The 18,955-nt window shown below is 37.9% G+C and overlaps 1 protein-coding gene across 9 annotated transcripts in view; it reads right to left on the bottom strand.

Moving 5' to 3' along the window:
* CADPS2 (calcium dependent secretion activator 2) overlaps nt 1-18,955 on the bottom strand; it is a 285,396-nt gene that overhangs the window by 216,887 nt on the left and 49,554 nt on the right. For all 9 annotated transcript variants that reach the window (XR_010720761.1, XM_066183008.1, XM_066183000.1 and 6 more), the window contains exon 2: nt 10,985-11,098. Coding sequence is in view for 7 of the 9 variants with exons in the window: in XM_066183008.1 (XP_066039105.1) it covers nt 10,985-11,098 (114 nt within the window). In the remaining 2 variants the exon portion in view is untranslated. The remainder of the gene's footprint in view (nt 1-10,984; nt 11,099-18,955) is intronic.

Raw genomic sequence — 18,955 nt, 5'->3', positions numbered from 1 at the left:
AAGTGCAGTCAGAAGGCTGAGAGTTGGAATAAGGCAACAAAGATCATTTACAATTAATCACTGACTACTTCTGTAACCCTCAGATCAGAACTGGTGTTTCAAAAGAACTTTTTTTTCTCCACTTTTTTTCTCCACAACTTACATCAGTTACTGAAGTCCCAATGACCAGCTTACTTGATCTTTGCACAATTGAACATCTATAAAATTTTTAGGACAGTATACCACTGTCAGAATAAATGTCTTTTTTTAAGATTACTTCTCTAAGTCTATTATTCCCTCCTAACACAAGCAGAGAAAGAATGGTCAAAAAGCAACTAAAACCCCCTTTACTACATTGGAGGAATTGATTTTGGAGAGAGATAAGACAACAGGCCTTCTAAATCATCTGTATGCCTTCTCAAAAACAAACTTCTGAAAAATGAGAAAAGGTAACATTTTAACAACTGATGTAGGGCTCATATTCCAGACACAGAGGTGCCTGCATGGAATACAAATACAGTAACCACAAGCTCTTCCAGTGGTTGCAAGACAAAACTGAAGAACTGGTGAATTGCTTATCCAATGATGCAAATATGGACAGGTAGAAAATCTCCCTGAGCCCTGGTGATTAGAATTGAAGAAAACACTCCTGGAAATCCTTCCATGTGCCTTCCCTGCCCTGGTATTTTTTCCTCAGAAATCTCCTTTGATTTGGCAAAGGATATCCCAACAAAGGATACCGAATATCTTGGATTTTGATCTGACACAATATTGCTGCTTGAATGTTACTAAGTTTGGGAAACTGTCTCATTGCCTTTTTTTTAAAACCAAGTTTTTAAATTATTTGGCTGTTTTGTTTTGGTGCTTTTTTCATCACTTTCTGCCAAGTTTTATTGAGCCACAAATGCTCAAAGGCCAAGAAAAGAAGGTAACTTTCTTTCCATTATGAAAGATTAAACTTTAAAATTCAAAATTACTTAAGTGAAGGCAAAAATTAAGAATATTTTCTAATCTGCAGATTTATCTCAAATAAAAGACTTCTGCACTATTGCCCTGGATGAAGGTATAAGAGATGACAAGAGAGGTCAAAAGAGATTTCAGTGGGTATTTCAGTACTACTGATCACATTGCATGTGTCTCAGCTCATTACAACACTTCAAAAAACTGTACAGAACTAGACACTTACATTTGCTTTGTTTCCTTTTGCTTCCATGTAATTTAACTACTTATAAAGAAAACACTCTTAAAAGCATTAAAACCTGAATTGCATTCAGAGTCAACCAGTAAAACAGTGAAGAGGTAGTATAAGGATACTGACTCTTGTGATTTGTCCACAGATTTCTACGACAGCATTCCAGATTGCTGGACGTAAAAAAAACCCAAGGAGAACAAATAAACCAAATGAGAAAGACCTAATAAACAAGCTGTAATTTAATATATAAACTGACAAAGGCGTACTCCTTTTACTGTTAATGTTCAAAGAAAGAGAGATTACAGAAGCAAACAGACTTGAAAAAGGGAGATTAAGTGTTTATTTGCGACTAATCTTATGCTGATCAGGAAAAAAGATTTGATAAAAGCTTGGATTTCTTTGAAATTGAAACCTCATCTCTGATTAATATACTTCTTCCTCTTAGATTTGGAAGGCTCTGCTGCAGGACTACTCGCATACAAGGAGCAGAATAACATATTATTCATGAAGCATTTTTATCACAGTGAAAATTGCAGACACAAACACTTGGAAACAAAGGATGCCTGCTGCTCTCAGAGGAAAACCTTTCCTAGTTTACGAAAAGTACGCCAAGAATGGAAAACTTAAATATAACAAAAATACCAAGGTCTCATCCCCAGGAGATTATTCATTTTCTCATGCTGGGCTGTGAAACCAGCATGCTGACATTCAAACTGAGGGGAAATGCTGAAAGTAATGTGATGCTCATAAGTTCCAAGCATCCAGTTGCAGCTTTCTAGCTGGGCAAGTGCTGCCCTTGCAGCATGGTGAGCATCTCAACAGTTACTCTGGCATCAGTTCTTAAGATATCAGGAAGCACAAAGATGTCCAGAGAACTCAGATCACATGCACATCTAGGACCATATGGATCTCCAAGTACAGACACAGAACTGTATCCTTTGACTATTTCCTAAGAAAAACACCAACCAACCAGCAGCATGGTCTTTAATCATCTTGCCAGTCACTGGCAACTGTGCAAGCAGGCAGGCTGTGTGGGACTCGGCTCTGGAACCTGCAGCTCATCTCTATGACCACATGCTGGCAAGCAGACAGACAGACAGAAGTCAGGTCTGGACAAGCTAACTGAGGTACAGACAGGGCAGCTCAGGGAACAGCTGCCACTCAAAACACCTGCAGACATATTCTTCTTCCTTTACATTATTCTTAAATTTCTATTCCCTTCTGATCACTCACTTCAGTCATGACCATCACTACCTGGGTAAGAGGAATTACAGAGGAAAATATAAAGCAGTACAAAGTATAAGAACCACACCAGGATTTGGGGCTGTGTTTGCAACCCTAACAAATAAGAAAGTGAAAGGTCTAAAGAGGGACCATAATAAATTCCTGATATAAAATTATATACCACAGATTAAGAATATGTAATTTGCTCATTATTTTTGTTTTGTTCAGGAGGCACAGGACAGACACATTTATATAAAAGGGTAATTCAATAAAAGAAGAGATTGTACACTTCACATTTAAAACAAAGCAAGTTAAGCAATGACATTAAATTAATGTAATGACCTTAAGTTAATAGGAAAATCTGAATGAGGAAATTAGGAGAAATGGTTTAATGGCAAGGCCAAGTGGAAAGAAAGTTTCCTTAATGAGGTAGATACTGTTCACTAGCAATGCTTGAAGAAGGCATTCAGTAACTGGAACAGACTGGGTAATCTGTTTTTCCTAGTATGCTCTGTTTAAGATAATGTTGTTTCTTGTTAAGAATCTTGTGTGGATAGAAACTTAATGCCTGCATTTAACTTTAAAGAAACCTCTTGCTTGCTCGGTGAGCAGTATAGCTTTTTTAAGGCAATGTGAAATAGAAAAAGCCAACTCTACGGTACTTTAGGAAATAAAAGCCTGAGAAGAATCTTGTTTTCCAATGTATCTTTTCAGAAATACCCCATGGTGGGAAATGTAAATTGAGCAAAACCTGAGAAAAAATTGCTCAGAAAATATATACATCATCACTGTCTGTATTCTACCCTTACATTTTTCAGGATATAAAAATTTGCTGTTGACTTTTGAAATTAGCATCAGAACAGATTTGAAATGGAGTTGAGAGAGATCAGTGAAAATTTAAAACCTCACTTCTCATTTACTCATTTCTGGATTTCAGCCATGCATTTGCTGACTTTTTTTAGCCCTTACTGCCATGCTTTCTCTAGCCTGGTTTACTTAAAGATTAAGAATTCACCATTAGCAGCACTTTTTCAAGATATGAATTTTTAGGTTTAAAAGATTTTGAGAGGACACACATCTCTAAGGTTTTGACAAGTAAAGCTTTCTAACACGAAGTAAAATGGCAACAGAGAGGTTCAATTAAAACATGAAAACAAAAGTTATTTTTCCCACCATCTAGAAATCCAAGAGTAAGCAAAACAATAAATACCAGTTCTAAAAATTCAACCTGATGGTGCATGAAAATGAGAGGTTTTCTCCTTTACTGCTTGTTCGTTGAATGGGTTGAGTTTTGGGTGTTTTGTTTGTTGGTTGATTGGTTTGGTTTGCGTTTTTTTTGTGTGGGTTTTGGGGGATTTTTGTGTGTTTAAGATCAAGAAATCAGTTAGACAGTAGTTTTTTGCAGTTCAGTGAAATGATTAATTAGACGAATATAGCAAAAATCTACAGTGGATTGCTAATCAGAACTTGATGCCTAAAGAAATTACATGAGAAAATTCTGGAACCTAAACAGTCAGGAGACAGAGAGACCCTGATTGGACTAACTTTGGCTCAAATGGAGTCCATGGGCATCTTGTAAGAATTTTCACTTTTCTTGTATTGAGATACTTCAAGTGTACTAATAAGGTGAAACTACACACCTCTCTTTGGTCAAAGAGAGAGATAGCAATTCACTCACGGCTGAATATCTCCTTTTCTGTAAGGAGAAAAAAAGTGTCCTGTTGTTCCACATTGACTTGGAGACTCCCTGAGATATTGCTGAATGGAACATATAGATCTCACGATATAAAGGCACAAAAGAAAATTCACTGGCAGTAACATAACTCTTAATGAAATATTTTGTGATATTATTTCCATATTCAGAGCATTTCAAGGGCTCTGTGTTGAGACCTGGAAAAGGTAGAAGGAAGAATAACTTAAAAAGATCAAGAGTTATCATCCTTTCATCATGAAGTGAAAGAAAAATCCTTCCCCATAATGATTTTCAGATTAAAAATGTTACTATCTCCTGCAAGATTTTGGCAGATAGGATATTAAACTGTTACATTTTTTCCTAATATCAGACTAGCTGAAAAAAATCCCCACTGCCTTTAGCTGCCCAGAAGACAGTGTCAACAAAAAACATGTATAGTGTATGTCTCAGTGTTACATGCTGTTAATTGCAAAACCAAGGTCCAGATAAGTTTTGTTTTCCTCTGAGACTGAGTAAAACAGCACTGAGATTAGGGAAAAAAACAATTAAGCAAAGCAGATGAAATTCATTGTTGTGTAACAGTGTGGACCATTGCTGGTTTTCTAATTGGTTTGTTCAGACTAACAGTCATTCAGAATTTATCTAATAAACAAGTAGCTAACATCACATAATGCTTACCACAGTAGAGACATACCTCACTACTCAAGCCTAATTACCTCTGCAGTGTAGTATCAGACCTACAAGGCATCCTTCTTTGCCTGGGACAACAACAGTCACCAAACAAACAAAAAAGGATACCATTACTGGATTTTTTTTTTAATCTACATTCAATGAGCCATTCTTTGCTGTCTTCCTGTCAACACATCCAAATCAAAGGACTAATATAAGTAATGCACTAAACTCTATCCATCAACCGCCTACCTGATCTTCTGAAATACAGGTCTTTTACAACCATGCTAATATAGAAACCTTATGGCATTCTGAAATGAATAGTGATCATCCACAAATATGAGTGTCCAGAGAGACTGGACACACACTTTCAATAGTAGCTGTATGTTTCTGTGCAGCTGCCCAGCTTCTCTGATACCATACAGTGAGAGTGACAGGGGAGTTCCAGTCTGAAAACACAAAGATAGCTACATGCAGCTACGTGTAAAACAAGAGACTTTGTGGACTTCAGCACCTATACACTCTCCATGCAACAGCAATACAACGGCACTCTGAAGAGAAAGCTGTACATCACAAACCCTGCAGTTCCACTCTGTTGGGTCTCTCCTTGGTGTGGAAGAGGTTGAGATCAAGTAAAGCACATTTTAATTTGTTGTATCTTATCTCCCCCTCACTTCTTTCAAGAAAGTAATTAAGACTGCTAACAGTGAGACAATCTCCATTACATGCCAAATTGTGGTTGGTGATCCAAAACACTGAAGGCATTAGAGCTTCTCCAACAAAACAGATGACCTAAATAAACCGGTGTTATGCATCTCTCTTGGGGGTGCCCCAAAATTTTTATGAAACCTTTCAAAGAACTGGCCTATACCAGGAATCTAAAATAACAGACCCCACAGAATATTACACTGACCTCAAGTCTGCCAAGTTTTTCAAGCAACTGGAAGGAAACTGGAAGTGCTAATGGGTTGCACAAATGTATCTGGTGTTGAAAGGCATCCTCACAAGGCAAACCACAAGATTACCCTAAAGTTAATATAAAAACCATCCTTTTGAAACAGCTTCTCCAAATGAGACTATACTAATCATAAATCCCATGCTGGCATAGTACACAGGTTTTTGAAGAGAACCTGAACAGAGCAAAAAGCCCATATCCTTAAATACATGCATATGCCAATTATGATTTTAAAAAAATTAAAGCAGAAATCAGTGAATTTATGCTCTGGAACTGTTAGCTTCTATACTTATTAGCCTAATGAATTTAAATAAATGGTTAATCTACTGATTCCATTATTTTATCTCAATAACGTAAAACTAGAATGTTCCAACCTTTAATTACTATTTATTTTGTGTGTACTATGTTTTGATTCCAATGAATGCTTTTTGGTTCCTTTAAGTGTCAGCTTCATCTCTGAAACATTCATCAGGATCAATTATGCCTTTTGCTGCCTTGAATAAAAATGGTGTGCCTAAAATAGCTGATAGTAAAAAGAAAATTGTAAAACTAACCAAAGCACCACTTAGTCCAGAAAGCTAGTTCCTTTTTGTCATTTCATCAATGAGATCCTTCTGCCCTCACACCCACGCAAAAAAAATTCAGACTAAGTTTTCCATAATCACAGGCAGAAATAGAATCATTTCACTCCTTTCTTTGCAGAAATACCTCAACTTTTTTTACAGAGTAATGCAACATTTAAGGTCTTCCTATAAAAAAGCTCCCATGAACACAATTCATCCTTTTCTAAGGATAAGTGCAAAAGCTTGCACTAGCAGTTCAGGATTTGGTACCGTAGGAGCTTGGTAACTGTAGGACACTTGGCCTACTTACTGCAGAAGCTAAAAGTGTGCACCTATGCACACTGTTATGAAGGAAGGGAAATGCTTTCTTTTACCATTTAGAAAGCTGTTAAGGGTAGATTTAGGTTGGACTTAGGGAAGAAATTTTTATAATAAGAGTGGTAAAATACAGGAACAGATTGTCCAGAGAATTTGTAGATGGCCTAATGCTGAAAGCCTTCAAAGTCAGATTGGATGGGACTTTGATCAACTTATCTAGTGAAAGATGTCCCTGCCTGTGGCAGGTAGATTGGACTACATGATCTTTAGAGTCCCTTCCCACTCAAATCATTCTCCGATTCTATGATATGGGTCCTCTTCTCTTTCCTATTTTTATTTTCTTTGCATTCTACTTTTAGTTAATTTTTTGCAACCTGGCAGTACCAAACTAACACCTAGGTTTGTGTACACAAATCCCCTCACCCCTCAACTTAAACACAAAATACGTTAAATATGATCTTTGTATCACAGGCAAACTGGAACAGTCAAACGAAGTCTGATTTTAAATTCTCAAAACATCCCACAGGACTAAGTGTTACAGATCCTGCATTTAACATTCAGATTTAAGCAGCATGAAGTAATCATGGCTTAGAACCACACATTTAAAATGGAGCAGCAAGAAAAACAGGAAAAACACCAGTATGGAGGACTTCTTGCAGCTTCACATTACTTTATGCAGAGTTGAAAACCTGAGAACTTGCAATCATTACAATATTGAAAAAGTTTTCACAGTATTTCAAACATTCATTACAGTCTTTGCACCCACTTTACTGATACCTAAGACTGCATACATTCAAGACTAAAGGATTAGCACTGTGAGTTTAGCCCAAGGTATATGCATACCTGTTAGAGTATTAAGTATATTAAAGGCGGCAAATAAACCTCTCAGGGCTCCGCACAACAGCATTTTCCAACCCCAGTGAAAGAGCATGCAAGAATTGATGAATGAAAGATTATCTACTATTTCACAAACAAAGTTTTTAAATACAGGGTTGAATTGACCAAAAAAAAGACTCTTTCATAAGTCACTTTCTCACTTAATTTTATACTTAGCAGTGTGTCCAATATAATTACTCATTAAAAAACTGCCATATGATTGAATTTTTCTCTTTATCTGAAAAGCAGCACCAGCATCTGATGTTCTACTGATTAGAATCTGGCTCAATGTCTGTAATGGAATTTTCCACACACAAAAAAATAAAATCCTATGTCAATTCTGAGAGAATGATTTCAGAAAGAGTAAACATTTCCATACATTCTCTAAACTGAGATTGAAGAGGAAAACAAGGCAATCATACGTTCATGTATACAAAAATGAAACATGCTAAATTTCAGTGAGACCTTCAGAAAGTGCGGTGGGATTCTGGGGGAAGATTACTTGGAACATGAAAATAACCTTTTTCTGGAGAGTTAAAGAAGAGTTTATGTAACTTTTCCTATGAATATAATTTTTTTCTACTACATTTTTAAGATAAATGAAAACCGATACCAGATTATTCATAGATAGTCTTAAAAACCACAGCAGCATTGGAAAAGACATAGTGGAGAAAATAAGGCAAAAAACTTGACTGGTGTAAGCTTCCCAAGTGGTTCTGACACAGGGGCATGAGCGAAGTGAATGTTACAGCCTAGTGAAATGAATGCTAAAATTCATATTTATTTATTTAGCAAATAAATTGGTCTTTCTGCAAATATTTATAAAAAAGTAAACCAAAGACTGAGCAATAATAAGTTCCTAAATCCTTGGAGCTTTCTCTTACAGTTCTTTAGAAAACACAGTCTGAACAAATTCATTAATTGCGGATTACAGTGAAAACACCTGCAACTACTGATACAGAATTTATGTCACATCCCCAAAACAGAACTTCTCTTTCACATTCAAAGTTAAAGTAGAAAATCAACTACAGTAATGAATATACCCCGGATTTGCAAAAAATATTATAATAACTCTCAAACCATGACTACTGCATAGGATTAAAGGTAAGTTAATAATTTTCAGAATAAAATAATTACTGAGCAGACCAGATATTTCTTTCCTGCCCTGTTAGGTAAAATTGAACTGTAGGTGAGCAACTAAAGTATAAGGAAATTAACACAGAAGTTTTTAAAATGCTGTGAGACAGAAACAAGGAAGATGCCCATAACTAAAAATACTAACAAACATCATCACATGGAAGATGCAATGGACCATCTGTGGTAGACGTAGAGAGGAGAAAGTGTCAAAGCCCAGCATCAATGGAACACACAAAGAAGTACGAGAGACTAGTATTTTCAACCAATGGGTAGCAAAGAAAACGGAAAAGGTGCAAGAGACACATACAAATAAAGATGAGATTATATGATCAGATGAACAAAATTTGATTAAAATGCACTGAAGAGGAGCAGTCGCTTGAACTAAGTCTCCATCCAGATTCTACCACTGTATTGGTCATTAAATCTACTGGTAACTAACTACTATCCCCCTGAAAAGAAATTAAAAATTACTAGCAAATGTTGACTCAAACTGCACAACTGAAAAGGGCTGTGCATGCCTGGAAGGAAGCCTGTGGAAAGAATGTGAAATAGAATTGGGAGGCTGGGATAAACAAATTTAAAAAAAGACTGATATTACAGCTGTTATATCAGCTCCTGGTATATTAACACAGGATGAAGCCCTTGGTGTCATTACATCCTTGACAGAAATGTTGAGAGTTTTGGAATTCTCTGTTTGAAACTGGACACCCAGAACACTTGTACACTTAATTCAAAATGGTGAATGTCTGAAAAAAGCCGGGAAATTTGAGCCTTTCATTTTATAAGCTATCTTAGACTATTATGCACAGCCTTTCATTGCAAGAGCAGATATGCTAAAAAGTAGTTCTCAACGTGTCTAAAAATTTCCATTAAAAAAAGGCATGAAGTAAATCTTAACAGAACACTTAGAGAGTTTAGACATTTATTTTAGAATTATTTTTATCCACTATCACATCCTTTCCAAAGAGCAGAATACTTCCTCTAACATATCAAGCTTTTTTCACAGTGTGCTAAAGAACAAACTATAACCTTTAAGTCCTTTTCAGCTCTACCCCAAGTTCAGCGTCTTGAGACATCCCCCTACTCTGAAACCTATTGCTGGACCACTAACTAGCTCAGCCTTGCCCTGCACCATCTCTCAAACTGTCCTTGCTCCCAGCCTTCACTTCACTGGCTATACAGAAAAGTGGATTACTTTTCAACCACTTCAGTTGTGTTCTCACACACCTAAAATAGTACCTTGAAAATGTTCGTTTTCTAGTTTCCCCTGCAGACCTATCCCCATCTTTTCACAAGTGTTTTTGTGAGAATCCCTAATTTCAAATGCCACAGCACTGATCAGACCATAATATGGGAAAACTCACACTGAGTTTTACGGTTTCTATACAAATTTCTATTTCTACACACTGAATACATGATTTCAGCAAAACAGGAAAACCATTTCCCCTTCCCTCTCTTTTCAGTTGTGAAATATAATATATTTTAGAGAAAACCAAACTAGGACATAAATCACATCTTTTTCTGCTTGAGGAAAAAGTTATTCACTAGCAAAGAATAGCTGACAGGAAAAATGAGCAAATAATATACCAAAAACAAAGCTAATTTTGGAAAAAAAAAAAAAAAAAAAAAAAAAGACGTGCTAGGCTGAAATATGAAGGAAGACCTCCCAAAAGGCATAGAAGTTTAACATCCAGCCTTTTTGATTCATTGTACAGGTCAGAAGTTAGATGAAGCAAAATGAAAACACAGTAACATTTATTAAGAGTAACAAGCCCTGTGCTGCTGATGGATAGGGAAGTGTCCTCTAGTTTGGAACTGGACCTGTCCCTTAGTCAATCCAAACTCCACCTACAGATCTGCACTGGGGCTGTAGGCAATGAACACACCTGGGAGGTCACAGCAGATTGTCAGAGCTGGCCTGCAGGCATGGAAAGCTTCGGTTCTTTTGGAAGGGAACAGGCAGGTCCTCACCAAAACCTTCTGCACGGTAACTAAAAATCTGAAGGCATATTTCTCAGGATGGTAACTTACAAAGTGCTGATTAAAAGAGCTACCTTGGACATATGGAGATAAAGATAGCAGTGCCTAGTTGTATCAAGTGCTGCCAGGAAGATTTTTAGCACCAGGGGTTTTTCATTTTATCTTCTCTTTTAATTTTTTTTCCCTTCTTAAAAAAGGGTGAATATTTTCCAGTTCAGTTTCTCTCTTGAGCTCAGGCAGTAGATTTCAACTTCTAAAACAGCAAAGCTGGTTTAGGAGGAAATTGTTTCTAGAAGGTTTGGAAGTTCACAGCCTTTGAAACTCAAAATTACTTTCCTTGTACCTGCATTAAAAGGTATACTACGAACATAATACAGAGAACAAAGCACACAGCTCACCTCATAGTAACTTCGTACAGCATTGCAAAATGCTTCATCCGCTACGATTTGCGTCTCCCCATTCAAAAAGGCCTGGAAACGTTCCTTCAGCACCTGCAGCTGCTGCTTGTTGAGCTATGAAAGGAAAAAACAAGGAGAGGGGAGAGAACAAAACATAAATGCAGTTAGTGTCCAAGTAAAAATACCCAGCACTGTACACACTTGGAACCTGCGAACAGGGGAAAAAAAGACAGAGGCTGCCTGGCCACCCAGCTCCCTGGTGAGTGGACAAGCCATGCCGTGCCAGCCAGACATGCAGGCAGGCAGCACACAAGGAAACTTCTGCTCTTTCCCTGGTGCCCTTGGGATGCCAGAGGCAGGTCTGCATGGACACTTCTTTGCAGTATTTTATATGCATATGCTGAATGTAATGGTTGATCTTCTCCATGGCAGCAGCAGCAGCTAACAAAACTTAGCTCTTAGCTTGTCTTCAAATACATAGTTTTCTCTTCAGCCTTCAAATAACTGAACATAAACAACTGAGATGCCTCAATTTTTTGGCGTAAACTAGCACTACCATTAGAGTGTTTCAACAAGCATGTGCACTGTGAAGAAAATGGAGTTCTAGCCCCCTGCTACAAAACTGTGAACGACAAGAAACAACTGAATCTTAGGGAAGGGCAGACAAATGCTCCAAGATTGACACCCAATAACATTTGGTGGACTTTATATCAAAGCTGAGTACATTTTGAAAACAAATTTCTAGAAGAGTACAACACACACTACACAATTAAACTTTGCAATCAACCCATTTTTATCAAAGTTTAATTTTAAGGGATAAAACAAAGTTCAGAAGCTCTCCAGGGATCCAGACACAGATAAGGTTTTTATCAACTCTTGAATTATTTAGTAGGATATTTCTCCTTATCAAATCTGTAAGAAGTTTGAATATCACATCATATTCTCGACCTTTAAATTTAACACTAAAAAAAATTTCAAACACAACTGACAGAGAGGCTTTTTCATTCCTCCTGTATTTTGCTTAAGTAAAACAAACAAACAAATAAATGTATACCCAGAAAATGTAAATATTTTTTCAGAGGGCAGAAAGTGATATTTGTAATGGCTAACCTGCAGCAAATAACACTGTCCCCAGTGGCATAATCATTTCTTACTGAAGAAATTTTTGGCATCTACAGTAAACATGGTGGCCTTAAGCTTTCAGGTCTCTTACGTCAACACTTTGAAGTCATTTAAGCTACAACACTGTTACAAAACTAGCAAAATCCCTGCTATCCTGATAATGGGCCTACCAAGCACAACTTCTGTCTTCTTAGTATCAAAGGAAGATTTTCATCCCACACAAAGTTTGCTAAGTTTTCAAACTCATGCACTTCTCTGAAAAATGTAACAATTTTCTGCAAAACTCTCCAAGTCGATCGCAAACCTGAAAGCTGTTTTATTTTGACAAGAAACAATAGTACAGATGCCATCTATATACTACTGGGTATCAGAAATCCTCTAAAAAACTAACAAAATGTAGGCAGTAGTGACGCAAAGCAAAAAACTATGCTTCTGAAAAAAAATCCAGGCTAGTTAAAAATACATGATAATTCTGTTCCTCATCTTAACAGAACAATTAACAATACAGAACAAGCCCCAGGAGATCCCTATGGAAAAAAAGGCCTCCGGCAGAGGCAAGCAAACTTCAACAGAGGTTGCTGTGATTTGGATAAATTTCCTGCATGAACTCCTGAGCGCAGCATCCTGACACTGACAACCCATCCTGTACCATTGCTAATTAAAAATCAATGGGAGAAGTATTCACATTGCGTCTGCACATCCACCCAAAATGGTACTAATCCACCTGCCTGCCAAACATCCTCTCCTTGCACAGAATCTACACGACACTTGATAGCTGTTTCTAACAGAAACCAAACCTCATTCCACTGATTTGATTCCTCTTATTCTTCTCTCATTTTCTAAATATCTTGGACAAGTTGAGATACCAGAAAATGCAAACCATTATGGATGGTTTGAGGGCGTTTATTCCAGCATACACATGTTCTTTTGGGGGACTTAGAAAAGAGATGAGCTCTCACACAGACAGTGCCCCTCTGCTGAGCGAGCAGCTCCTTCATCCCATGGAATATTCACAGCTCTGCTACAAGAACATGCAGGCTTCCTGCCAAGGCAATTATGAAAATGTGTTTTCATCCTTGCAGACTTCATTCTTTAGGTGATTTGCTTCTCTATTATCCACATACCAAACAAAAACATTATGAATAAGGCAATGAAATATAAATTTAATTCTGACTTTCTCATTTCTAACCATCATAGTTCAACAAACTGAAATGCCTTTAAAATATTTACACATGGCTTTCATATTCCCTACTTTAAGTAGTAAGAATTTCTAAAGGTTGAGAGGCATTTTAGGATTACTGTATATTTCTTAAATTACTTTTATTTCAGTGCAAAATCTGGGTGTACAGAAAACAGTTCTCCTGCAAAGCTAAAAACATAGTACTTCCAATAAAAAATATTAAAAGCTACAACTTGCACTAAGGATGATCTGAAGCCTATTTTACACGTCCCAAGTACTGTCATATATAGAGACGCAGTGAACTGTCAAGATACAGAATAATTTATAGTAGTCTACTGCAGCATACAGCTCCTCTGGGTTTTTTACTTGTCAGACTATTGAGTGTACAGTGAATTCTCTCTCATCTCTTTTTTATGTTGGTCATTTTTAACTCTTCAATTTGAAGCACTTAAAAATGAAACAAAGCTAACAGTAAAAGTAATATCTAGAAAATGAGGAGAGTAAAAGAAAGACTAATTGCAATGGAATGCTGTAGAGAAACAGGTGTTTGTACAGGACATTAGTTCTCAGATACTGCCAAGCAGCTCAACCTGTCAAAGTCTGAGCTACCTTTGAAGTTAGTCACCATGGAACAAGAGGAGAGATCATGTATAACCAGACTTCCAAGAGAAATGCTTAAGCTTAAGGGCAGTAATCCTGGGCAGATTCTCTCTGGTAGGAGCTCCCATAACAGAGCTCAAAGTCCTTTGCAGGAGCACTTCCATTTAATCACACAAGCCCTTACCTCTGCTCTGTGCAAGATCCATACACACCACACCTTCACCTTCAGTCCACTCTCATCTTCATTGTCAGTGCCTCTGTTTCCACATTTTAATTTTGATAGGAAGGGCCACAAACAGGAAATTTAAAATAAAAAAATATACTACTATAGGTGCCCCCAAACATAAACAAAACTCGTAATACCACCAAAAGTATACAGGAAATCCTCATTGATTCTGCTGCTTTCCACTGCATTTCCATTTACAACCTGCTTCAGTTTTGTATTGCTTCTTTGAATTTTGCATTCTCAGTGGTATAGAATCTGTTGTCATAACTCTGTGTGATAATTCATAAACAACTACTGCTGCTTCATGGGAGAATGTATACTGTAACTAAATTCCAGTGACTCAGAATATCAGATTTGATTGCATTCTGCAAAATGGCTGAAGATAAGTAAAGACAAATTTAAGGGAAAACAAGATTAACTGCCCTGAGATTTGTTTTTTTTTTCTTCACTGCAGTCATGCAACAGATAAAATCTCACCTTCTCTTCCATCCCTCTGTCTTTCAAAAAAGGTAACCATTTTTCACTTTACATTTGCTAACCTTAGTAAGCTATGAAACAATGAAAATATTTAAGGCAGAGTAAACTTGTCAAAGAGCTATTTAATCAAATTAAGAAAAACATTTTCAAGTTGCAGTAGAAATTTAACCAGAGTAATATAAAATCATGAAAGAGCCTCAAGCACTTAACGACTAAAAAACTTTCTCGCCTTACGTTTAACATTTCAAAGAAGTCATATATCCAGATATGTTCCTCTTTGAGCATTAATTTAAAGATTTGCTTTTTTCCCCTTCTCAAGTGAAAGTTGGATATGAAAACCTAGAGGCACTTCTGGTTTATCTCCACTCATACCTTTAAACAATTTCAATAAATGGATTTTGCACAGTTTAGATTCCTATTTTTATAAGAAGCTGCATTTCAAATAGATTTTAGGGAATTATTCCAATGTCACAAGTTTTGCTTCCTTAAGTAATAAACTCCACCGAAGGAAAAATTAAGCATCTATGGATTTTTGAGCATAATATTGCTTATTTCTCTTCGAAAGACAGAAGGAAAAGAAAAACGTGTAGCTTCTCTGTGCTTGATGCTTCATTAAGAGCATCTTCATCTGCTTCTCACCGCCTAAGCACACAGAGCACTCACTACTGCCCTGATCACAATTGGCAAAGGCATAACTCCCAGCAACACTGCCCCTAGAAAACTTTGGCCTTAGAAATGAAGGAGATTAACAGGTGGGCTGTGCGTGGGCTGCCCTGCTCTCCCCATCCCCCGGACGCCGGCTGGCAGCGCTCCGGCACAGCAGCGACACTCGGAGCCACCTGGCGGCCGTGCCGGGAACAGCGCGGGGCCTCCGCCCCGAGCCGCCACCGCTGCCAGCACCAGCAGCAACCGACCCCAACACAAGCAACGGCACTGTTTTTTCTCTCCTCCCACACTGTAGGGTGCGACTACTTTTTTCTACTTTTCAGACCATATGGGTATTTTAGGGAAATAGCAGGAGGTGATGACTGTAACTATAGACGGAGCAAGATAAAATATTTCTTACACAGACTGCAAAAACACAGGGGTAGGGAGGAGACAACCAAATCTGAACCCTCAATGGCCGCAATGTGCATTGTCTGTAGCAGCAAACCTAAGCCCCTTAACGCTTTCAAAAACTAGGAAGCATTTTTATTTCAAAATTATGGCATTTTGTATAATGCCTTTGACAGCAGCAGTTGGTTTTGAAAAACTTTAGTGAAAGCTATAATTTTTCAGCGCAGAGTGGAAAAAGTTCCTCGTGAGGGTTCCCTCAAACAGCTGTCCCTCTCTTCCAATGTAGTCAGGAGATAAATCTTCATCTCCTGAATTAGGAGAACTGAAGGTACAAATAAATCTTCTCCCAGTAAACTTCTGACACATATCTTTGAACATAACTTTGTTTCTTGTCCTGACAACCTCTTTGTCAAGGGAAAACCCAAATAAGTAGGAAAATAAGTCAAAATTCTGTCAAGGACTAACTCATCCCATTACCACAGTGGCATTCTCAAGGATGCTGAGCTCAGCAACTCCCTCCCTGTGTCATGTCTACGGGTCTCCCAATTCAGCTGGGAGCCAATACCAGTCAGCCCATTACAGCAGCTTTCCTCCTCCCAAACCAGCCTTAGGAATGGCAGGACTGCATCTAACAATACCTGAAAAAACTCTCACACTGTTGCTGAGTGAGACTCAAGAGTCACCCAAGCCTTCACCACTCTGCTGTAATTAGGGCTTCCCACCACCCTCCATGGTGGTGGGGAGGGCTTTATCCACAGGGTCAGACTGGAAAGCCACACACAGGACCTCTGTGAGAGCCAAGAAAAAGGCATGGAGCCTTAGGCTGAACCCATCATTATCCTCTCTTTCCAGAAAAACCTAACACTTGTGCCACATCATTGCCTCTTAGCATGCTTCATCTCCCATTGGTGATGAGAATAAGCCTGCAAAGCAAATAGCCAGTTACAAACAGTGATTCTTGCTCTGTTTCCTCTCCCTCTCTCCAATTTTGCCTCCTCTTCCAAAATCTGCCTACAAAAGAATAATACTTGTATTTCACAGCAGAGATAGAGAGTATTCATTTATAATGGATTACTTGACAGATTTTCTTCTGAGGAAGAAGACTAAATAAACAGTATTAGAAAACATCGGTACTAAGACAGAGGTGATAGCTGTAGTTACTGCGCTGAATTATGCAGCTCGTAATTATGTGCAATAATGGTCCTATACAGCATGTGGGTGGCACACAATATATGCTGTCCCCTACTATTCATTGCATAAACCAGTTTGATTTTCTAAAAACGGGATAAATATTTTGCTGTCACTTAGCAACCTTGACTGTTCTTTGATTTTCTTAAAGTTGAAGTTATTCCAAGTAAAACAGTGTCTGTAAGGATTCTGTTTGCTGTCACTCCATGCACACTACGCTGAGTACATAATCCTAGTGTAACAATTCAGTGCCTTGCTGCATCAAACATTACATAACCAATTCACTTATCAAACACATTTGTTGTTCTTTACAACCTAACAAGCACATCCCATTTACCTTTCACTGGCTTGTTTAAAAACCAGAAACATTACCAATACCATAATGGTCATTTAATTCCACCTACAGAGAGTTTAAGTTATAAATATTTTACGCCTTATTAAGTCGTAAATTTTAAATACTTTCATTGTCCAGAGGATCATATTCAAGATTCTTTGGCAGAATTGTAAAGTATCTCACAAGGACCAGAGGGTTTGGGGATTGGTTTTCTTTAGGGAATAGAAGTGATGGCACAAAAATCCCAGTCGATGAGCAAAGCAAAGCCTGATTTACATGAAGGCATTCAAGTGTACCTCACTGACCACCAAAACAGAGAACTGGAGACAGATTCCAGCAAGGTCAGATTGGCACCAAAGAGGAGAAGAAATAGGTATTTTGAGAATGAAGAGGAAAAAGTATTTTGTGGGGGAAAAGAAGAAATAAAAATCAGACTTTCCTAATTTTTTTGGCAGAAGAGTGAAAATAAATAAATAAATACAGGATAATTTAACTGCTTAGAATATACTCATAGCAATGATAGGTTTCTTTCTTGTTGGAAAAAAAAAATCAAACTTTTACAGACTATGCCATCCTAGAAAAGAAAGAATCTGCTATGTGTTTTTCCTAAAGGCAGTAAATATCACAGCCCAATAAAAGCTATCTCCACTGAGATGAGGTTGTCAGTACAGTTGCAATCATTTTCTTTGTATCCACTCCTACTACCTGAGATCTGCTGTAGAATTTAGCTGACAATCATCAGCTAGATTTACAATATTGTATTTGTTTCCACCATGCTATGCCTCACCAATCTCCTATTAGTCTGGAGTGGCTGCCAAAACTCCACAGCTAGCCCAGCAATGTTCTGCTGTCCCTTATGACAGCACTCTTTGAGGCCATCTCCCATGCAGAGTACACAGGGGCACTGCAGCCTTACTTCTTTGAGATTGCCAGAGTTACAAGGAGAACAGTCATGCCTGAAAGCTATGCAAACAAAGCTTCCAGCCAAGAAAACTAATGACGACTCATGCAGAGGCCATGGAAATTATGCCTAGTAGGAATACACAGTGATATGTGGCCATAGTGGGAACCTGAGCCACCAGCATCTTTCACTGAGTCAGGCCTGGAAGAGACCTTCAAGATCACTCAGGTCCAACCCCTGCACCGTGAGAAGCAAACCTTCCACTAGATCACTGGCTGGCTAGATCTACTGGAATGGTTTTCTGATCAATTAACAAAAAGAAATTAAAGAAACAGAGGTAAACTCTGGCCTGTAAGGTTAAGCCATCACAACATATGGACATACATACTTCGCACATGTCAATACACAACCCAATTTAACTATGATATGGTAGAACTAGGATACTAGTTCTAGATGCTAGAACTCAAAGACCCTTAATATTAGAGACCACATAAAAAAGTAAATACTGTGCTAACTCAAGTGACCTTCAGTTTTGTCAGGCAAGGACACGCCTGCTTGTGAAAAAGGACTTCAGCTCTGAATGAGCTGTCCAGGTATCATCTCATCTTATACACTTGTATTTGTAATATACTCTTCTACCTCGCGAACCTGCAATGGGAAAAATTTCTACTTTGAAATCCTTTTCCAGCCTCACAAGATGAGCCTTCAAACACTCTCATCTCCTACTTTTCTAGGAGCCTCAGGAATACAGTTATAGCAAACAAAATCTAGACACTATCTAAACAATAAATACAAGCATCTGCATAGCCATCGCAATAAACATCCTCCGTGAGAGACACATCCAAGTCCCTAAATACATTGATTTCTCAGCATGTAATATGAATAAG

Source organism: Chamaea fasciata, unplaced genomic scaffold, assembly GCF_029207755.1.
Source record: "Chamaea fasciata isolate MVZ Bird 193981 ecotype frontalis unplaced genomic scaffold, bChaFas1.0.hap1 SCAF_5, whole genome shotgun sequence".
Taxonomy (NCBI): Eukaryota; Metazoa; Chordata; class Aves; order Passeriformes; family Sylviidae; genus Chamaea; species Chamaea fasciata.
Note: the sequence above shows the minus strand (reverse complement) of the source record. Positions and strands in the feature narration are given on the sequence as shown.